The 15,960-nt window shown below is 46.2% G+C and overlaps 1 protein-coding gene across 1 annotated transcript in view; it reads right to left on the bottom strand.

Moving 5' to 3' along the window:
• SLC7A5 (solute carrier family 7 member 5) overlaps positions 1-15,641 on the bottom strand; it is a 62,865-nt gene extending 47,224 nt beyond the window's left edge. The window contains exon 1 of the mRNA XM_054048673.1: positions 14,671-15,641. Coding sequence (XP_053904648.1) covers positions 14,671-15,283 — 613 coding nt within the window. The 5' untranslated portion in view covers positions 15,284-15,641. The remainder of the gene's footprint in view (positions 1-14,670) is intronic.
• Positions 15,642-15,960: the final 319 nt, after the last annotated feature.

Genomic DNA, 15,960 nt, shown 5'->3' with positions numbered 1-15,960 from the left:
TCTCAGGCAAATCACAGCCTCTCTACCTTAGCTCCCTCATCTGGAGCACCACACAGAGGTGTTGCAAGGCTGCACGTTTGAAATGTGCTTTAAGTGCTGAGTGTTAATTGGAAAGCCACACTTGGTCATTCTCATGAGGTGCCTATATCCATCCTTTGCTACAATTGCTCCTGGAGCAGTTCCAACCTGTTTAGACACAGCCCCATCCTACAGTGTAGGCTGTTCCTCCTGTTACTGAAGTGCTGATTGAGGCCAAAGCCGCTTTACTGGAAGGGATGATGCACCCAACGTTCCAAAATACGTAGGAGAGAAGACGAGCTGAACTCACCGACAACCAGGCGATGAAGAACGAAGCGGACAACAGGACACGGCCTAAGAATGAAATGGGACCTGACACTTAAAAGAGAGAACTCAGCCTGGAAAGTGCCATGTTGTAAGCCAGAAGGAAAACAAATGCTACATGGAAAGGGAGGTTACGTTACTCCACTCCATTTGGGACAAACAGGGGAGTACTTTACCCTGTTAAACACAGAGCATGCACTGGTTTAAACCACAGAGCACTCAGTTGCAGAACCACTCGCTGAAGTTAGAACAACCTACTGTCCTCTGCAGGGTTCATCTCAGGCCTAGGCACATAGCAACCCACCACATGAAGTTTATCCCCTGTGGCGACATGATGCATCACCTCGCTGAGCCCTCTAGTAGACACAAGAGCAGCTACTCTCTGTCCTCAGATACTAATAGTATGGCTACACAATAATGTAACCCCTGCTAGTCTCCAATGTCTGTTTCTGGTAGCACCTCCAGCACTGCACAACCAAATGGTTTGTAGGGTCTAACACTAAGCTGCTAGGGGTAGGAGCATGACAAGGGGTTGGTGTAGGAGGAGACAAGACTAGCGATGAAAGCAGACAGTGGGGAAAGAATGGGGAGAACAGGAGTTGAAGGACAGGGGTAACCCCAATATGAGATTACTCAAGTGAGGGCTAGCACACAGCAAGGTGATAGAATTTCTTGGCAGGGGGATGCTCTTGGGAGCTTGGAGGGCCGGGAGCACACCCAACCTCCAGCCCCGTACCCCTCTGTCGGGACGGTAAAGGTACATGTTCCTGACCTTAAGCTGGGAATCTTCAGCTTTCCAACCACAGCTGGGTCTAGGCCCTTAAGGAGCTATAGTAGGGAAACCCAGGCCCTCCCTTTCCTGTGTCCCAGCCCAGGGATCTGGGAGTTCTCAGAGGTGGAAGTGGGTGGAGAAGGCACTGCCTGTGGGCCTTATCTGCCCTGTGGACCCCTCATGCGCAACCATCTGTCTAGCTTCCTGGAGAAGGATACCTCTCTGCTGCAGCCTGTCCTCTACACTTTGCCTGGGCTTCCAAACTTCTTTTAACCCACTCCTCCAGTCAGAGCACGCTGGAGGTACCTGGACCCAGTACTGTCTTCTAAGCCCGTCAGGCCCAGTATACCCCATCAGAGTGGGTCGTAAGAAGGAACGTGAATAAAGAAAGAGCAGAGTTCTGCAAGTTAGCTCAGGATAGGAAAGTAGAAAACATACCTATGCTGTACCAGGTGACTGAAGGGTAACTAATGTAATGCTGATTTTTTAAAAAGGCTCCAGAGATGATCTTGGCAGTTATAGTGGGGGTAAGCCTAACTTCAGTACCAAGCAAACTGGCTGAAACTACAGTAAAGAACAGATTTATCAGACACAGATGAACACAATGTTTGGAAGAGTCAACATAGCTTTTGTAAAGAGAAATCATGCCTCACCAATCTATTAGAATTCATTGAGGGTGTCAACAAACATGTGGACAAGGACGATACAGTCAATGCAGTGTACTTGGACTTTCAGAAAGCCTTTGATAAGGTCCCACACCAAAGACTCTTAAGCAAACTACGCAGTAATGGGATAAGAGGGAAGGTCCTCTCATGGATCGGTAACTGATAAAAAGATAGGAGACAAAGGGTAGGAATGGTCAGTTTTCACAATGGAAAGAGGTAAATAGAGCGGTCCCCCAAGGATCTATAGTAGGACCTGTGCTGCCAACATATTCACAAGTCATCTGGAAACAGTGAGGTGGCAAAGTTTACAGATGATAAAAAAAATACTCAAGAGTGTTAAGTCCAGAGCTGACTGTGAAGAATTACATAACTAGATGACTGGATAACAAAATGTCCAGATGAGATGCAAAGTAATGCACATTGGAAAAAATAATCCCAGCTATACATAAAATGATGGGTTCTAAATTAGCTAACAATATTAGGAACCATTAGAATAGATAATAGAATATATCATAATGCTGCTATATAAATCCATGGTATGCTCACATCTTGAATACCATGTGTAGTTCTGGTCATCTCATCTCAAAAAAGATGTGTTAGAATTGGAAAAGGTAAGAGAAGGGCAACAAAAATAATTAGGGGTATGGAACAGCTTGTGGGCAAGGAGAGATTAAAAAGATTAGGACTGTTCAGCTTAGAACAGAGATAAATAAGAAGCAATATATGACATGCAGAAAGTGAATAGGGAAACGTTATTTATCCCTTCACATTACACAAGAACCAGGAGTTACCCAATAAAATTAATAGGCAGCAGGTTTATAACAAACAAAAGGAAGTACTTCTTCACACAATGCACAGTCAACTGAACTTGTTGCCAGATGATGTCATGAAGGCCAAAAGTATATGTGGATTCAAAAAAGAATTAGATAAGTTCATGCAGGATAGGTCCATCAATGGCTATTAGCCGGGATGCTCAGGAATGGAACCTCACGGTCTGGTGGTCCCTGAACTCCTGGGTGTCAGAAGCTGGGATTGGAGAGACAAGGTGAGTGAGGTAATATCTTTTATCAGAGTGACTGGACGGGATGATGGGGATGGATCACTCGATAATTTCCCTGTTCTGTTCATTCCCTCTGAAGCACCTGGCATTGGCAACTGTCAGAAGACAGGATTCTGGGCTAGATGGACCATTGGTCTGATCCAACGTGTCCATTCTTATGTAAGAGAGTTGGCAATGAATGTCCTCTTACCCTTCTTTAGGCAGAGAAATTCAGTCTCTGGGGCAGGCAAGTCAGCACCTTTGACCAGAACTCACGCAGATAGAGATAGAGACATCCCACTTTCCCAATCAGGAACAAAGACTCTGGCTTAGTCACAGATGAGAAAGTGTGCCTTCAGCAAAGCGAAGTCTTGCAGGGGGAGGCAGTAGATGTGACAGGAGGGTTGAATCCCTGGAGCTAGCTAAAGAGGGCAACAGGAAAAGGGAAAGTGTGCTCCCTGGTAAAATGCTGACTGCTCCTTATGTTGCTGCCCAGACAATAGAACTTTAAATTCACAGAGGGAACCTAGCCAGATTGGAATCACAGGCCTGCAGGGCAAACCTAGGGTGAGGTGAAAGTGCCAAATGGAGATGGTTTCATACACATCATTATGTTTGGAAACATTGGGAAACCTGCTCTCTAAATCAAACCCATGGACACTAGTAAGTCCTCAATTGGATTCGTTTCCTGGAGAGCAGTCTGTTGCTCTGTGAAGAGTTTTAGTTTGAGGTCAAGATAGTGTTGTCATTTAACAGATCTATTCTTTCACCTGGTCAGCTCTGCACGCACTACAGCCAGTGGGACATTGGTGCATGTTGTAAAAAAAAAAAAAAAAAAAAAAAAAAAAAAAAAAATCCCTGTTAAGTGATTCTATCAAAGGTGGGCTTCACACTCTTTAATTTTTCTTACCCCCTCCTTTAATTATGAATAAAGGGAATTTGTTCTCTGTTTTTACACCCTAGATGGCACTGACATGGCTTCCATGGAAACAGAGTCCCAACGGACTTACGTTTAAATAGAAATGGATTCCTGGAGATTCAAACAGGGGTAGCCCAGGGAAATTATTGACAAATACTGAGAGACTTGTACACTGGAAAGGGCAACTTTCAGATACGTCAGTTCAGAGATGATCCACTAGTATCAGAATTGGATCATTGGTTGTTCTTTCCCATTCTCCCTCCTTGTTAAATATACTGATGTTTAAAACCAGCCTCTCTCTCATCCAGTTGCTCCTCCTGCTGTGAATTCACAGGACCAGATTTGTGACATCATAATCAATGCAATGGCAAGAGACGTACACCCTAAAACCAGAAAGATTCAAATTTTTAATTTAGACACAAAACGGAGGTGGAGGGGAAAGAGACAAGACATTTAAATGAAACAGAAATGCAGCTTTTCTTTAAATAAATAAATAAATGAATGAATAAAATAAATAAAAAAGGCAACATTTCTCTGCAATGTCAGAAACCCAAGGGCAATGTTGTTGTATAAAAGAAGGATAAATAATTCCCACACATGTGCTATTTATGAGTTAGGGAGAAAAAGTAGTATAATAGTATAAAAAGTAGTAGTATAATCTGTTTGCCAAAGTCCAAAGTGCAGCTCCAAGGGCTGTTTCTACCAGCATGTACAACCCTGGGCATCTATTCTCACCCGGGGTGGTGGGGAAAGTAAGCGGGAGTAGGTACATCTGAATTGCAGGTGAGAAGGAAGGATGCAAATGACTAACAGTCACCAGGCCAACAGAGAAAGAACAGAAGAAAAGCCACCAGCACAAGAAAGAGTCATCCGCTCATTAATTCTCCCTCTTGTGGAGCAGAGAGCTTACACATCGGATCACCCACTTCCGGAGAGTCCAGTCACCTGCTAACATTGAAGTCTGCTCTATGTAAAGGCTGAGGCGAGCGAGGTCAGAAGACGTGACTTCTCTCCAATATGCAGAAGGCCGTGAAGTTCTTCCATCAGCAAGGCAACCTCCCTCCTTGGTGACAATGGAACCAAGACACTCCAATATGTTGACAAATTCAACTTCTTGTCCATCGATTACAAGGGGTAGGGTAGGAGGTCCATCAGCCGATTTCACCAATTGGGTCTTCTTCCAGTTGACTTGTGGACCAAGTTTACTTGCTTCTTCCGTAAACATATGCACAGGGCACTGATGAAATGGTGAGGATGTGACTACAACGGTGTCATCTGCATATTTCAGGTCTATTATGCAGAAGTCATACAGTACCACTCCCGGTATGCGGCTAGTGGCAGCTTCCATCATTTGGTCAACAACAGCATTGAACAGATCAAGGCAGCCATGCACCCAGGTGGGAGACTGCTGTTTTACTCCAACCAGTCGGACATCCTAGTATCTAAGCGGACACAGCTCTCACATGGGTGGTGCATTTCTACAAGAAGGTCAAGGAGCTTTCCAGGCATCCTAGCAGCTTGCAAGCAGAACTAAAAGGAATGATCAGAGTCAAATGCAGTTTGTAAATCAATAAAGGCTATACGCCCCTCATCCTTCCTGCGCCAAAACTCTTTGGCTTTTTCCAATAATTTGTCTAATGGTAAAAATCTGCTCTGTGATTGATTGATTGGGCAGAAACCCGGTTTGCTGTAGACAGTGTAGAATCCTTATGGCGGGCTTAACATGCTCAAGAAGAGCCAGCATGAACATTTTGCTTGGAATGGAAAGCCAAGTGATGCTGTGGTGACTGGAACACACCAGAGCATCACCCTTCCCTTTCCAGAGCGGGAGAATAATCCCACAGCACCAGTCACCAGTAGTTTCTCATGAATCCCTACTTTGTTGATAATATGGGTCAGCCTTCTGAGACAGAATCCTCACCATGCTTCAACTCAGCAGCTATACCACAAATACCAGCCGCATGGGCATTCTTGATCTTACAGGCTGCATATCAAACTTCCTCAACCATAACATCCTCTACATTACATTGAGGGGCTGGACTCTTCGCATCCTCCTGGAGCTGCAGCTCTGACGGGGCAGTTGAGAAGCGCCTGAAAGTTTTCTTTCCATCTGTTCAGACACCGGAAAGAGGTCACACCTTCATATTTAAATACACACTACCCAACAGCACTGACAAGAGATGGATCCTAAAACGGAGGACAGAATAACTCTGACAGCTGCCTTCCAAACTGCATGATGCAAGTGCTCACTCACGATTCAAGAATGTATGACACACATGCCCTGTGTAACTGGAAATATCTGCTGATAATTTCTCAGCACACTCACGGATTTTGTAATTCTGTGAAAATAAGAAGCAAATATTTCCAGCATCATCTTCTGAGCTGGTCAAACCAGCACAGCAAGCGCTCATGCTGCAACAGTCAGCATTCGTACTGCCTAAGAGAAAAAAGTGTGATCAAGAGTTCTACAGTATACACAACAAAATGTCTATCGCTGTAACATCAAGGAACAGAACAAAGGCAATATAGTATTGTAGAAGTACAATATTAGAGCTGATTGATCCTTGTAAATGGATCGCTACAGTTGCCAACTAGTTTGGCTCATTGGTTAGAGAATCACGTTTGTTTGTTTTCCAATGGGTGGTGGTAGGTGATTAAGAGGTGGCCATTGTTAAAGCGGAGTCTGACCCATAAGGGGGGAGGGGGGGAGGAAGGGATAAAATTCCTCCACACTCTCAACTTGAAAAAGGCAAATCTGATTTCAGTTAAAAGGTGAATAATTTTTTTGAAAGTTTAAAGTGGACGATAATACAACTTAGCATTGTTAATAGGGTTTTATATGTACAAAGTGCTGTGTTGGGATTAGCTTCCTGATCCTCAACACACATCAAGCAGGTGGGCGAAGCATTAGATGTGCCAAAAAAAATTATGTTTCATCTGGCATACAATTTTCACTATTGCCATTAGGAATTCAAGATAGCTGCTTTGGATGCAGATAAGCATTTTGCAATTTCAGACAAATGTCACTCATATGTCTGTTTGATTTGTATCGACATGTACATTAATGGCAGGAGAATTTTTGGATAGGTTTGGAAATTGAGCCAGGTGAAGTCTGGATAAAAGAACGGGGGGTGGCAGACAACAAACAATAACCAGACCAAGTGAGAAACTTCAGGATTTCATAAAGTTGTACTCAGACTGAATGCTTCCCTCATTTTGACCCCATTCTTAAAAGCACCAGTTTTATTTCCATATCTACAAAACCACCTTTACCTTCAAGATTGGGCTACTTCTCATGCAGTCTCCAATTACTCATTTTCAGCAGAAATCCTTGGGAAGGTGGCTGCACTGTTGCATCAAGCAACAAATTCAGGGTCATGGACTTTATGAAAAATTCCAAAACAGGTTTCAGCCTCAATCATGCTACTTAGCTTGCCTTGCAAAGAGCCAGGACTCCGCTCCCTATGCTAGCTGGCAACAGTCTGCTCCATTATGCTCAGTTTGTTTGACCATGGGACTCTTGGAATGTCTGAAATCCCCCAGTTAAAGTCGTTGAGAGGGATCCTGGTGGGTTTCTCTGGAAAAGTCTTTCCAAATTCATGAGAAGTTTAGAAATCAAAATCCTGAAGGACTCTGCTGAAAACACAGAGCATTTAAATGCAATGGGATATTTTTGTGGAAACCAAGTCACAAAGGTGCCAACAAGTGCAAGCTGTGCTACCTGGGTCCTCCCTCTCTTCCCTTTTTTATACCTAGCCCTGTCTAGTCTCTGCTCTGTTGCTGTCAGTCGCTAATATTACTCTTCAAAGCATCAAGCCATCCTTGCAGGGGCAGGTTAATTCTGAACATCCGTGGTGCAGAATAAACCCACACAAGATGGGCCAGCGGAATACTTATTTTGTGCCTGTCCACTGACTGTGAAGACCAAATGAGTTTGCAACCCGGCAGTTGGTTATTTGGTGTGCTGCTTACAGCGAAGGTAACGAAGCATCACACTTGTAGGATATAAACGCACCTGTCCCACAGCAAGTATAGGTTTCAGCTGAAAGGCGGCCATTGACTATTCACCTTCTTCTAGGCTTGGGCCATGACTCAGCAGAGCACTTAGCGCAAACCGGTGTTTAAATCTTTTGCTGAATCAGCGTTTTAATAGAACGGCTCATTCTTAAACCCATCTGTGAGGATAGCAGCTAGTAATGTCCATACTTCTCATCTACTCCATGTGTCATCCCATGCAGTGCAGCTCTGCACGGACTGCTGAAAATTCTTCTACTATTAGACTCTTTACAGAAAAAAAAAAAGACAGCTGAAAAGTAATTAATCTTTGAACTCGCAGTAATGTGCTTGCATTAGGGATGCCGGCTGTGTTATTTGCAGGGGGAGGAAAGGGAGGTTGAAAAGTCTACATACAAGAAGATGACTGCTACAGTTTTGGCAGCAGCAGAGTGTCATTGATTATTAGCAGCAGATTAACATAGGTAATTACATTTAAATTAAAATAAATAAATAAAATTAATGAGTGACAAAATAATTTAAAAGCCAAAGAAACAGTCATTGTTTTGGCATTCAAGGTCAAGAATAAAACAAAAGTCTGTATAAAAGCAGTAGCAGCCAAAGAAAAGCTGAGTAGAAAACTGGGATTTCAAATTATTTTCAATAAAATACTTAAGCGGAAGTTAAAAGGTTGTTTTATACAACCAGACGCATATGCAGCAGGCCATGTAAACTGGGAATGGAGTTTGTGGGGGACACAAGGGTTTCGAGATGTTTCTGGGTGAGGAAGCTAGCATTTAAAACAGTGGTGCCCAAACTTTTCCTGTCGTGCCCCCCCGTTACCAGTAATGGAATCTGTCCATGGCCCCTCTCCATCACTGCATCGAGGGCTCAGCATGGAGGAGGAGCTGGGGCAGAGAGGGAATAAGGACAGAGCTGAGCTGAAGAAGGAGCAGGGGGCGGAGTGATGCTGTGGCCAAGTCCGGGTTGGAGGTGGAGTGGAGCTGCAGCTGGGGGCGGAGATGGGTGGCGTTCCCTCCCCGCTCACTATGGGGACTGGCACACACCCCAGTTTTGGAACCACTGATGTGATCCTAAGTTTACAGTTACTGATTAGGGGAGGGTATTGAAGTCAGGACTCCTGGATTCTACCTCCTACTCTGCCACCTCCTTGTTATACCCCTTTAGGGAAGTAATTAACCTGACTTAGGCTAGGTCTACATTACAGACCTTACAGCGGCACAGCTGTACCACTACAGCTGCGCCGCTGTAAGGTCTCCCATGTAGCCGCTCTATGCTGGCAGGAGAGAGCTCTCTTGCCAGCATAATTAAGCCTCCTCCAATGAGCAGCGGCAGCAATGTTGACAGGAGAGCACCTCCTGCTGACATAGCACCATCCACACCAGCACTTTTGTCGATTAAACTTATGTCGGTTGGGAGCAGGTTATTTTTTCATCACCCCCCAACCGACAAAAGTGCTAGTGTAGACAAAGCCAGAGTTAGAGCCACTTTAAAACTGGCATAATATTTTTTTCTAGGTTTATTTATCTAGGTTAGATAAATGTCTATCAGGGATGGTCTAAACAGTATTTGGTCCTGCCATGCGGACAGGGGACTGGACTCTATGACCTCTCGAGGTCCCTTCCAGTCCTAGAATCTATGAAACAACAGCATGGGATTTGGTCATAAATCGTAAACATTCTTCAATTCTTGCACAACCCCGTAGGCTGAAAATTGTTCTTCCAAATTATCTGGTAAATTCTTCCAATAAGCAGCACCAGGTTGGTTTGCAAACAAATCATGAACAGAAGAATGACCTACACTTGTGATGAATAATTTAACCAGTTCTTATAGTGAGCACTGTTATTTACTTTTATTTAACTATTGTCATAAACATGTGAGGTAGGAAATCAGGAATTCAATGGATCATCATGTGTGGATTACAATCCTGGTTGTAGAGAACCTCTATTTCAGGGGTTCTCAAACTGGGGGTCAGGACCCCTCAGGGGGTCATGAGGTTATTACATGGGGGGGGAGAAAAAGAGGGTCACAAGCTGTCAACCTCCACCCCAAAACCTGCTTTGTCTCCACCATTTATAATAGTGTTAAATATACAACCAAATGTTTTTAATTTATAAGGGAGGGGTCGCACTCAGAGGCTCGCTATGTGAAAAGGAAGAACAGGAGTACTTGTGGCACCTTAGAGACTAACAAATTTATTAGAGCATAAGCTTTCGTGGACTACAGCCCACTTCTTCGGATGCATATAGAATGGAACATATAATGAGGAGATATATATACACACATACAGAGAGCATAAACAGGTGGGAGTTGTCTTACTAACTCTGAGAGGCCAATTAATTAAGAGAAAAAAAAAAACTTTTGAAGTGATAATCAAGCTAGCCGAGTACAGACAGTGTGATAAGAAGTGTGAGAGTACTTACAAGGGGAGATAGTCAACGTTTGTAATGGCTCAGCCATTCCCAGTTATGTGAAAAGGGTCACCAGTAAAAAAGTTTGAGAACCACTCCTCTATTTAGAGCGAAGTTATATGTAAAGTGACACCTTACACAGCATGTTTAGTGTCTTGACAGTAACATACCCAGCTCCCAATTTAAAACTGTTTCTTGAGTCATCTCTCCTTCAAGCGTAGTTTTACCTCCCTCCTTACTCAACACCACTAACATTCTGATTGGGGAGACTCTAGGGGTTCAGAACCAGTATATCAAGGTCCTCCAGCCACAAGTGTGTGAATGGCCAATTTTCACTGCCCATTGAAAGGCGAACTTTATGAAAAATGAGTTTAAGGTCTTTGGAGCCAACGCAGTTCAAGACCAGTGAATAGGCTTTAGCTCTACAGCAAGACATTAGCACTTCAGAACAAGCACCTGGATTCCTTACTTCCCAAGACAACCTCCTCTTTGGGATTTTTGTTAACATCTCCAACATGTATGTCTGAAGACCAAATTTCTCATATCCTAAACTCTTGAAAAAAATCTCCCTGCGACACCGAGCTCTCAGTGCAAACATTTAACAAACTGGCTTGTTAGGAAATCACACCGTAGCTCTCACTTGTTAATGCCTCAGACCAAAATTTTAAAACCCACCTATTATACCTACAGTTTTTGGCACTTTGATAGCAACCAAGCAATTCCAGAAATCAAAAGTGCAGAAACTAGCAGAAGAGAAAAGTTCACTACTAGATATGTTGGATGAAAAAGTAATCTTTTAAAGGGAAAAAAAAAAAAAAAAAAAAAAGACACCCAACATATGCAAGGATTTAACCCAAAGTATAAACAGAACAGTACCCTAAAGGGAAAAATAAAGCTTAAAGAAGCAACACATGGAAATGACGCAGATCTGAAGAACTAGCAAGTTCTTTCCCATAGCATTTTGTACTAGACATACAAGACTGAACTCTGCTCCAGAGAAACCATTACTTCTAATTACTGTGTAAGAAGAACAGTTAGAACATATTAGTATTATCCATCAGAGAGGCAAAGCAGGCTAGAGCAGTGGGTCCCAACGAGGGGTACGTGTACCCCAGGGGTATGCAGAGGTCTTCCAGGGGTACATCAACTCATCTAGATATTTGCCTAGTTTTACAACAGGCTACATAAAAAGCAGTAGTGAAGTCAGTACAACCTAAAATTTCAAACAGACAATGACTTGTTTATACTGCTGTATATACTATACACGGAAATGTAAGTACAATATTTATATTCCAATTCATTTATGTTATAATTATATGGTAAAAAAGAGAAAGTCAGCCATTTTTCAGTAACAGTGTGCTGTGACACTTGCGTATTTTTAGGTCTGATTTTGTAAGCCAGTAGTTCTTACATGAGGTGAAACATAAGACCAGCCATACTGGGTCAGACCAAAGGTCCATCTAGCCCAGGACCCTGTCTTCTGACAGTGACCAATGCCAGGTGCCCCAGAGGGAATGAACAGAACAGGGAATCATCAAGTGATCCATCCCCTGTCGCCCATTCCCAGCTTCTGGAAAACAGAGGCTAGGGACACCATCCCTCCACATCCTGGCTAATAGCCATTGATGGACCTATCCTCCATGAATGTATCTAGTTCTTTTTTGAACCCTGTTATAGTCTTGGCCTTCACAACATCCTCCAGCAAGTCATTGACTGTGCATTGTGTGAAAAAATACTTCCGTTTGTTTTCAACCTGCCTATTAATTTCATTTGATGACCCCCTAGTTCTTGTGTTAAGAGTACGCAAGACAAATCAGACTCCTGAAAGGGGTACAGTAGTCTGGAAAAGTTGAGAACTACTGGGCTAACAGATTGGGAGTCAGGAGAGCCTATGTTATCATCCCTGCTGTCACTGAACACAGGTTGTAGCCTTGGGCAAGTCACTTAACTCCTTGCGTCTGTTTCCCAATCTGTAAAATGGGGATTGTTACCTTAGCTTACAGGGTGCTGGGAGATCTAATTAACGTACATGGCTTTGAAGATGAGAAATGTTAAGCGGTATTAGTACCTGAGTAGGGCTTCTGATTTTAGATTTTAAACAATAACCGCCCCCTCCCCCCCAATAAAACAAAAAACAAATCAGTGTTTACCCAATAAATACCAGAAAAACACCAAGGGCTGGTCTACACGGAGCTGTAATGTGGACTATGGGGGTGTGATCAGATGTTTTTCTAAAAGATCTTCTCTAGAAATTATTTTGGGAAAGTTCTATGTCCTGTGCTACACAGGAGGTCAGACGAGAGACCGAGAGACCACAGTGGTCCCTTCTGGCCTTGGAATCTATTAATCAAAAGCACACCAATGTGTTGCCCATCTATTGGCCAGGCTGACTCCGCTGTTGTGCGTTAAAGGTTCCCTAGCGCACTTTAACATGGCACTGTTTAGCACACTATGGAACGTTACAAAGAGATTACTCATTACAGTATACACAAAGAGAAAGCCCTGGAAAAACCTCCGTTTTTGGGACATCGATATAAAAATCAAAAATTGCTAAAAATAAACCCCCAAAAAGGAAATTATAAACCCCCAAAAAACAAACCCTGTACATGCTCAGCACTCAGCTCTCAGACTCAGCCCTGCAATGATTCAGCACAAGTAATCAAAGAATCTGTATTTACATTACTCTAAAGCTTGTCATTTTGTGGCAAGCAAATAACTGAACACAACATATACACAGACTCTCGGTGGTATCATTTGCAGCATAAAAAACATATTGCATATTGACATCAAGGCCACCAGCACAAAAGATGCCTGATGCAAGTTTGAGGAAATCAACACAACTGTTGTCTGAAGTGTCTCATTCTAACTTCTACCTATATCGCCCACAACGTACATACTTCAATCTAGTTTATTACAAAATTAGACGGGGGGGGGGGGGGAGGGCATGTGGCCATGGCTTCCACTAACCTTGACACTCTTAACACTTTAGCCACCAGCTGAGAAATTTCAAACATTGTTCAGACAATGTGAAAAACTGATTTGCACAATCTACAGCCTGGCTTGCCAGCCAAGCCAGTTTTGCAAGGTGCTTGTGAAATAATAAGGCAGCTTGTGCATGAATGAATTCAGAGACCATCCCCTTCCATAATGCCCAAATGCTGCATCTTTCAATGGCCAGCAATCCTCAAATGGTACAGGAGTCTACTATAAACACAGTCCATTTAGACACCCTAAATAACTAGAATCCTCTCCAAAACTTTTGAAAAAAAAAAAATATATATATATATACACAGGTAACCCAATTGTAAAGTCAGTCACCCACCTTCCTTTGTAAAATGCTTTGAGAACTAGGGATGAAAAGCACCGTATAAGAGCTAAGTACTATTATTAGGCCTAAAAAACCCACATGCAAGAAAAACCTACTCCAAATATTCCTCTTACTATTAGGAGAGGATCTAGAAGTGAACGATAGGGTCAAACTCAGATCAAGTGGTACTGGAAGCAAGGAAGAAAATGGCCCTAGGCTTAGAGGTATGGAAATCAGGGTAACATCCCATTTAATGGAGCAAAGGGAACTGTTCCTAGATTTTGGCAAAGCTGCAGACTTCAAGATAGCGGATGGGGGGAAGGAAATTGTCTCGAATTCAGCAGTAGGGCAAACGCCAGGCTGCTGATGCGGATAGCACTGGTCCTCGATTTAGCAAGGCAATGTTAGACATCACCCTTAGCCCCATTTGCCTTGTCTACCTGAGGAAGAAGCACTCTGTGACAGCATCAGGTGCAGCTGAAGGAGGTCTACTGGAAGCCAAGGAGCAGTTTAACCACTCTTTCAGAAATGGTGCTGAAAACAGTCTGCTCTTGTCTACAACGAAACAGCTTTCAGCACCAGTTCAGCTGCACCCAACAGCTAGTCTGCGCTAGGAGGGGTATCACAGTGCTTATATCACTCTATCACCCAGGGCATCCAAGTGCCTTGCCATAATGAATGGATTTTATCCTCATAATGCTCCTAGATGATGAAACCAGACTTCTCACCCCTAGACACAGACGGGATGTGCACTGCACCTGTTACATGTTGCGCTCCAAGGCCACTTCTGGAAGTCATTTCAGAAAGGGGGATGCCAAGGGGCCTGTGTGGTGGCGGCTTTTTCTGTTTAAGCATCTTGATCAGAGCCTTCTGCTCAAACCAGACTGGGGGTTGGTGTCTCTCCGCAAAACAGACAACACAGGGCACGTGGCCAGGGTGCTAAAGGAGAAGACAGCACCAAGTGAGAGCTGGGATCAATTTGTCCCCCAGGGAGCGATGAGATGCAACAGAAGCCACAGTTAAGTTTAGTGAAGCCACATGGGCGAGTAACAGAGCTCAGGGCTACAGGGACTGAGCCAGCCAGAGAGAGGAGCCAGATGGGGCAACAGAATACAAGGGAAGCTAGCGGAAGGGGGCAGCTCTAGAGGGGGCATTTGCAGCCAGAGGTGACCGAGCTGGCCAGAGGGCTGCGGATACTCACGGATGCAGAGACAGGCCACCAGCTTGGCCCCTTGGTCAGGCACCGGGCAGCTAGGGAAGAGGGGCTTGATCAGGTAGGTGGCGAAGACCAGGGCCACGATGTACTGGGAGGAAGGCCGGATGATGAGCAGCTCGATCCAGAGCTTGAGGAAGGCGGGCAGGGAGCCGTACACCTCCAGCATGTAGGCGTAGTCTCCCCCGGACTTGGAGATGGTGGTGCCCAGCTCGGCGTAGCACAGGGCGCCCACGATGGAGAAGAGCCCGCAGACGGCCCACACCACCAGCGAGAGCCCCGGGGAGCCGGCCTCCTTCAGCACCCCGGTGGGGGTGACGAAGATGCCCGAGCCGATGATGGTGCCGATGATGATGGCCACGCCGTTGATCAGGGTGATGGAGCGCTTCAGCGCCACGCCGTCCCCGCTGCCCGGGGGGCCCGGCTCCGCGCCCGGCGGGGCGCACGGGGACAGCGCCCCGGCGCAGCCGTTCTCATGGGCCCCGCCGCCGCCGGGCCCCGCCGGCTCCAGCATCTTCTCCAGCGCCTGCCGCTCCTCCTCCTGCGCCGAGCAGGACGAGGCGGCCGAGCTCCGCTTCTTCACGCCGCCGCTGCCCGACATGGCCCGGGAAGGCGGGCGCCGCTGCGCGCTGGCTGGGCGGAGGCGGCCGGGGCCCCCCGGGGCGGCGCGCCGGAAGGATGCTGGAGACCCCGGCTGACGGAGGGAGGACGCGGCAGCCCGGCCCGCTGGGTACCCCGGCCGCGGCGGGCGGGAGAGGCGGTCCGGCACGGAGCGCTACCGCGTGGAGCGGAGCGGAGCGGAGCGGCGGCCGGGCTCGGGCTGGCGCAGCCGGAGAGACGAGGCCGGGCTCGGCGGGCGGGGAGCGAGGCCGGGCCGCGCTGCGACACGTGGCTGCGGGTGCCCGGGATCGGCAGCCGCCGGCACCTTTTTGTCTCCGCTTTATGAGCCGGCAGGCGGAAGCCAGACCGGGCATCGCACGCGGGGGGCGGAGAGAAGGGGCGGCCGGGGCGGGGCGGGCAGAGGCGGGGCTGGGGCGGCCCCGGCATGGCGAGCACGTGCTTTTCCCCTCCTGGGGGGCTGCGGCTGAGCCTGGGTCGGGCATCACCCGCAGCCCCGCGGGGGACCCCGCCAGCCGCAGCGGAAACGGGGCGCTGGGTGGCCGGGGAAGGAGGGGGCCGCGGCGCCCCTGCACTCCGGCGCGGGGCTGCATCGCGGGGCGGGCGCGTTTAAACCCCGCAGCGGTTTAGCTCCCAGCCACGCGAGCCGCCGCAGCGCTC

This window comes from Malaclemys terrapin, chromosome 14 (genome assembly GCF_027887155.1).
Source record: "Malaclemys terrapin pileata isolate rMalTer1 chromosome 14, rMalTer1.hap1, whole genome shotgun sequence".
NCBI lineage: Eukaryota > Metazoa > Chordata > Testudines > Emydidae > Malaclemys > Malaclemys terrapin.
The sequence above is the reverse complement of the archived record's forward strand: the minus strand, read 5'-3'. Positions and strand labels throughout refer to the sequence as shown.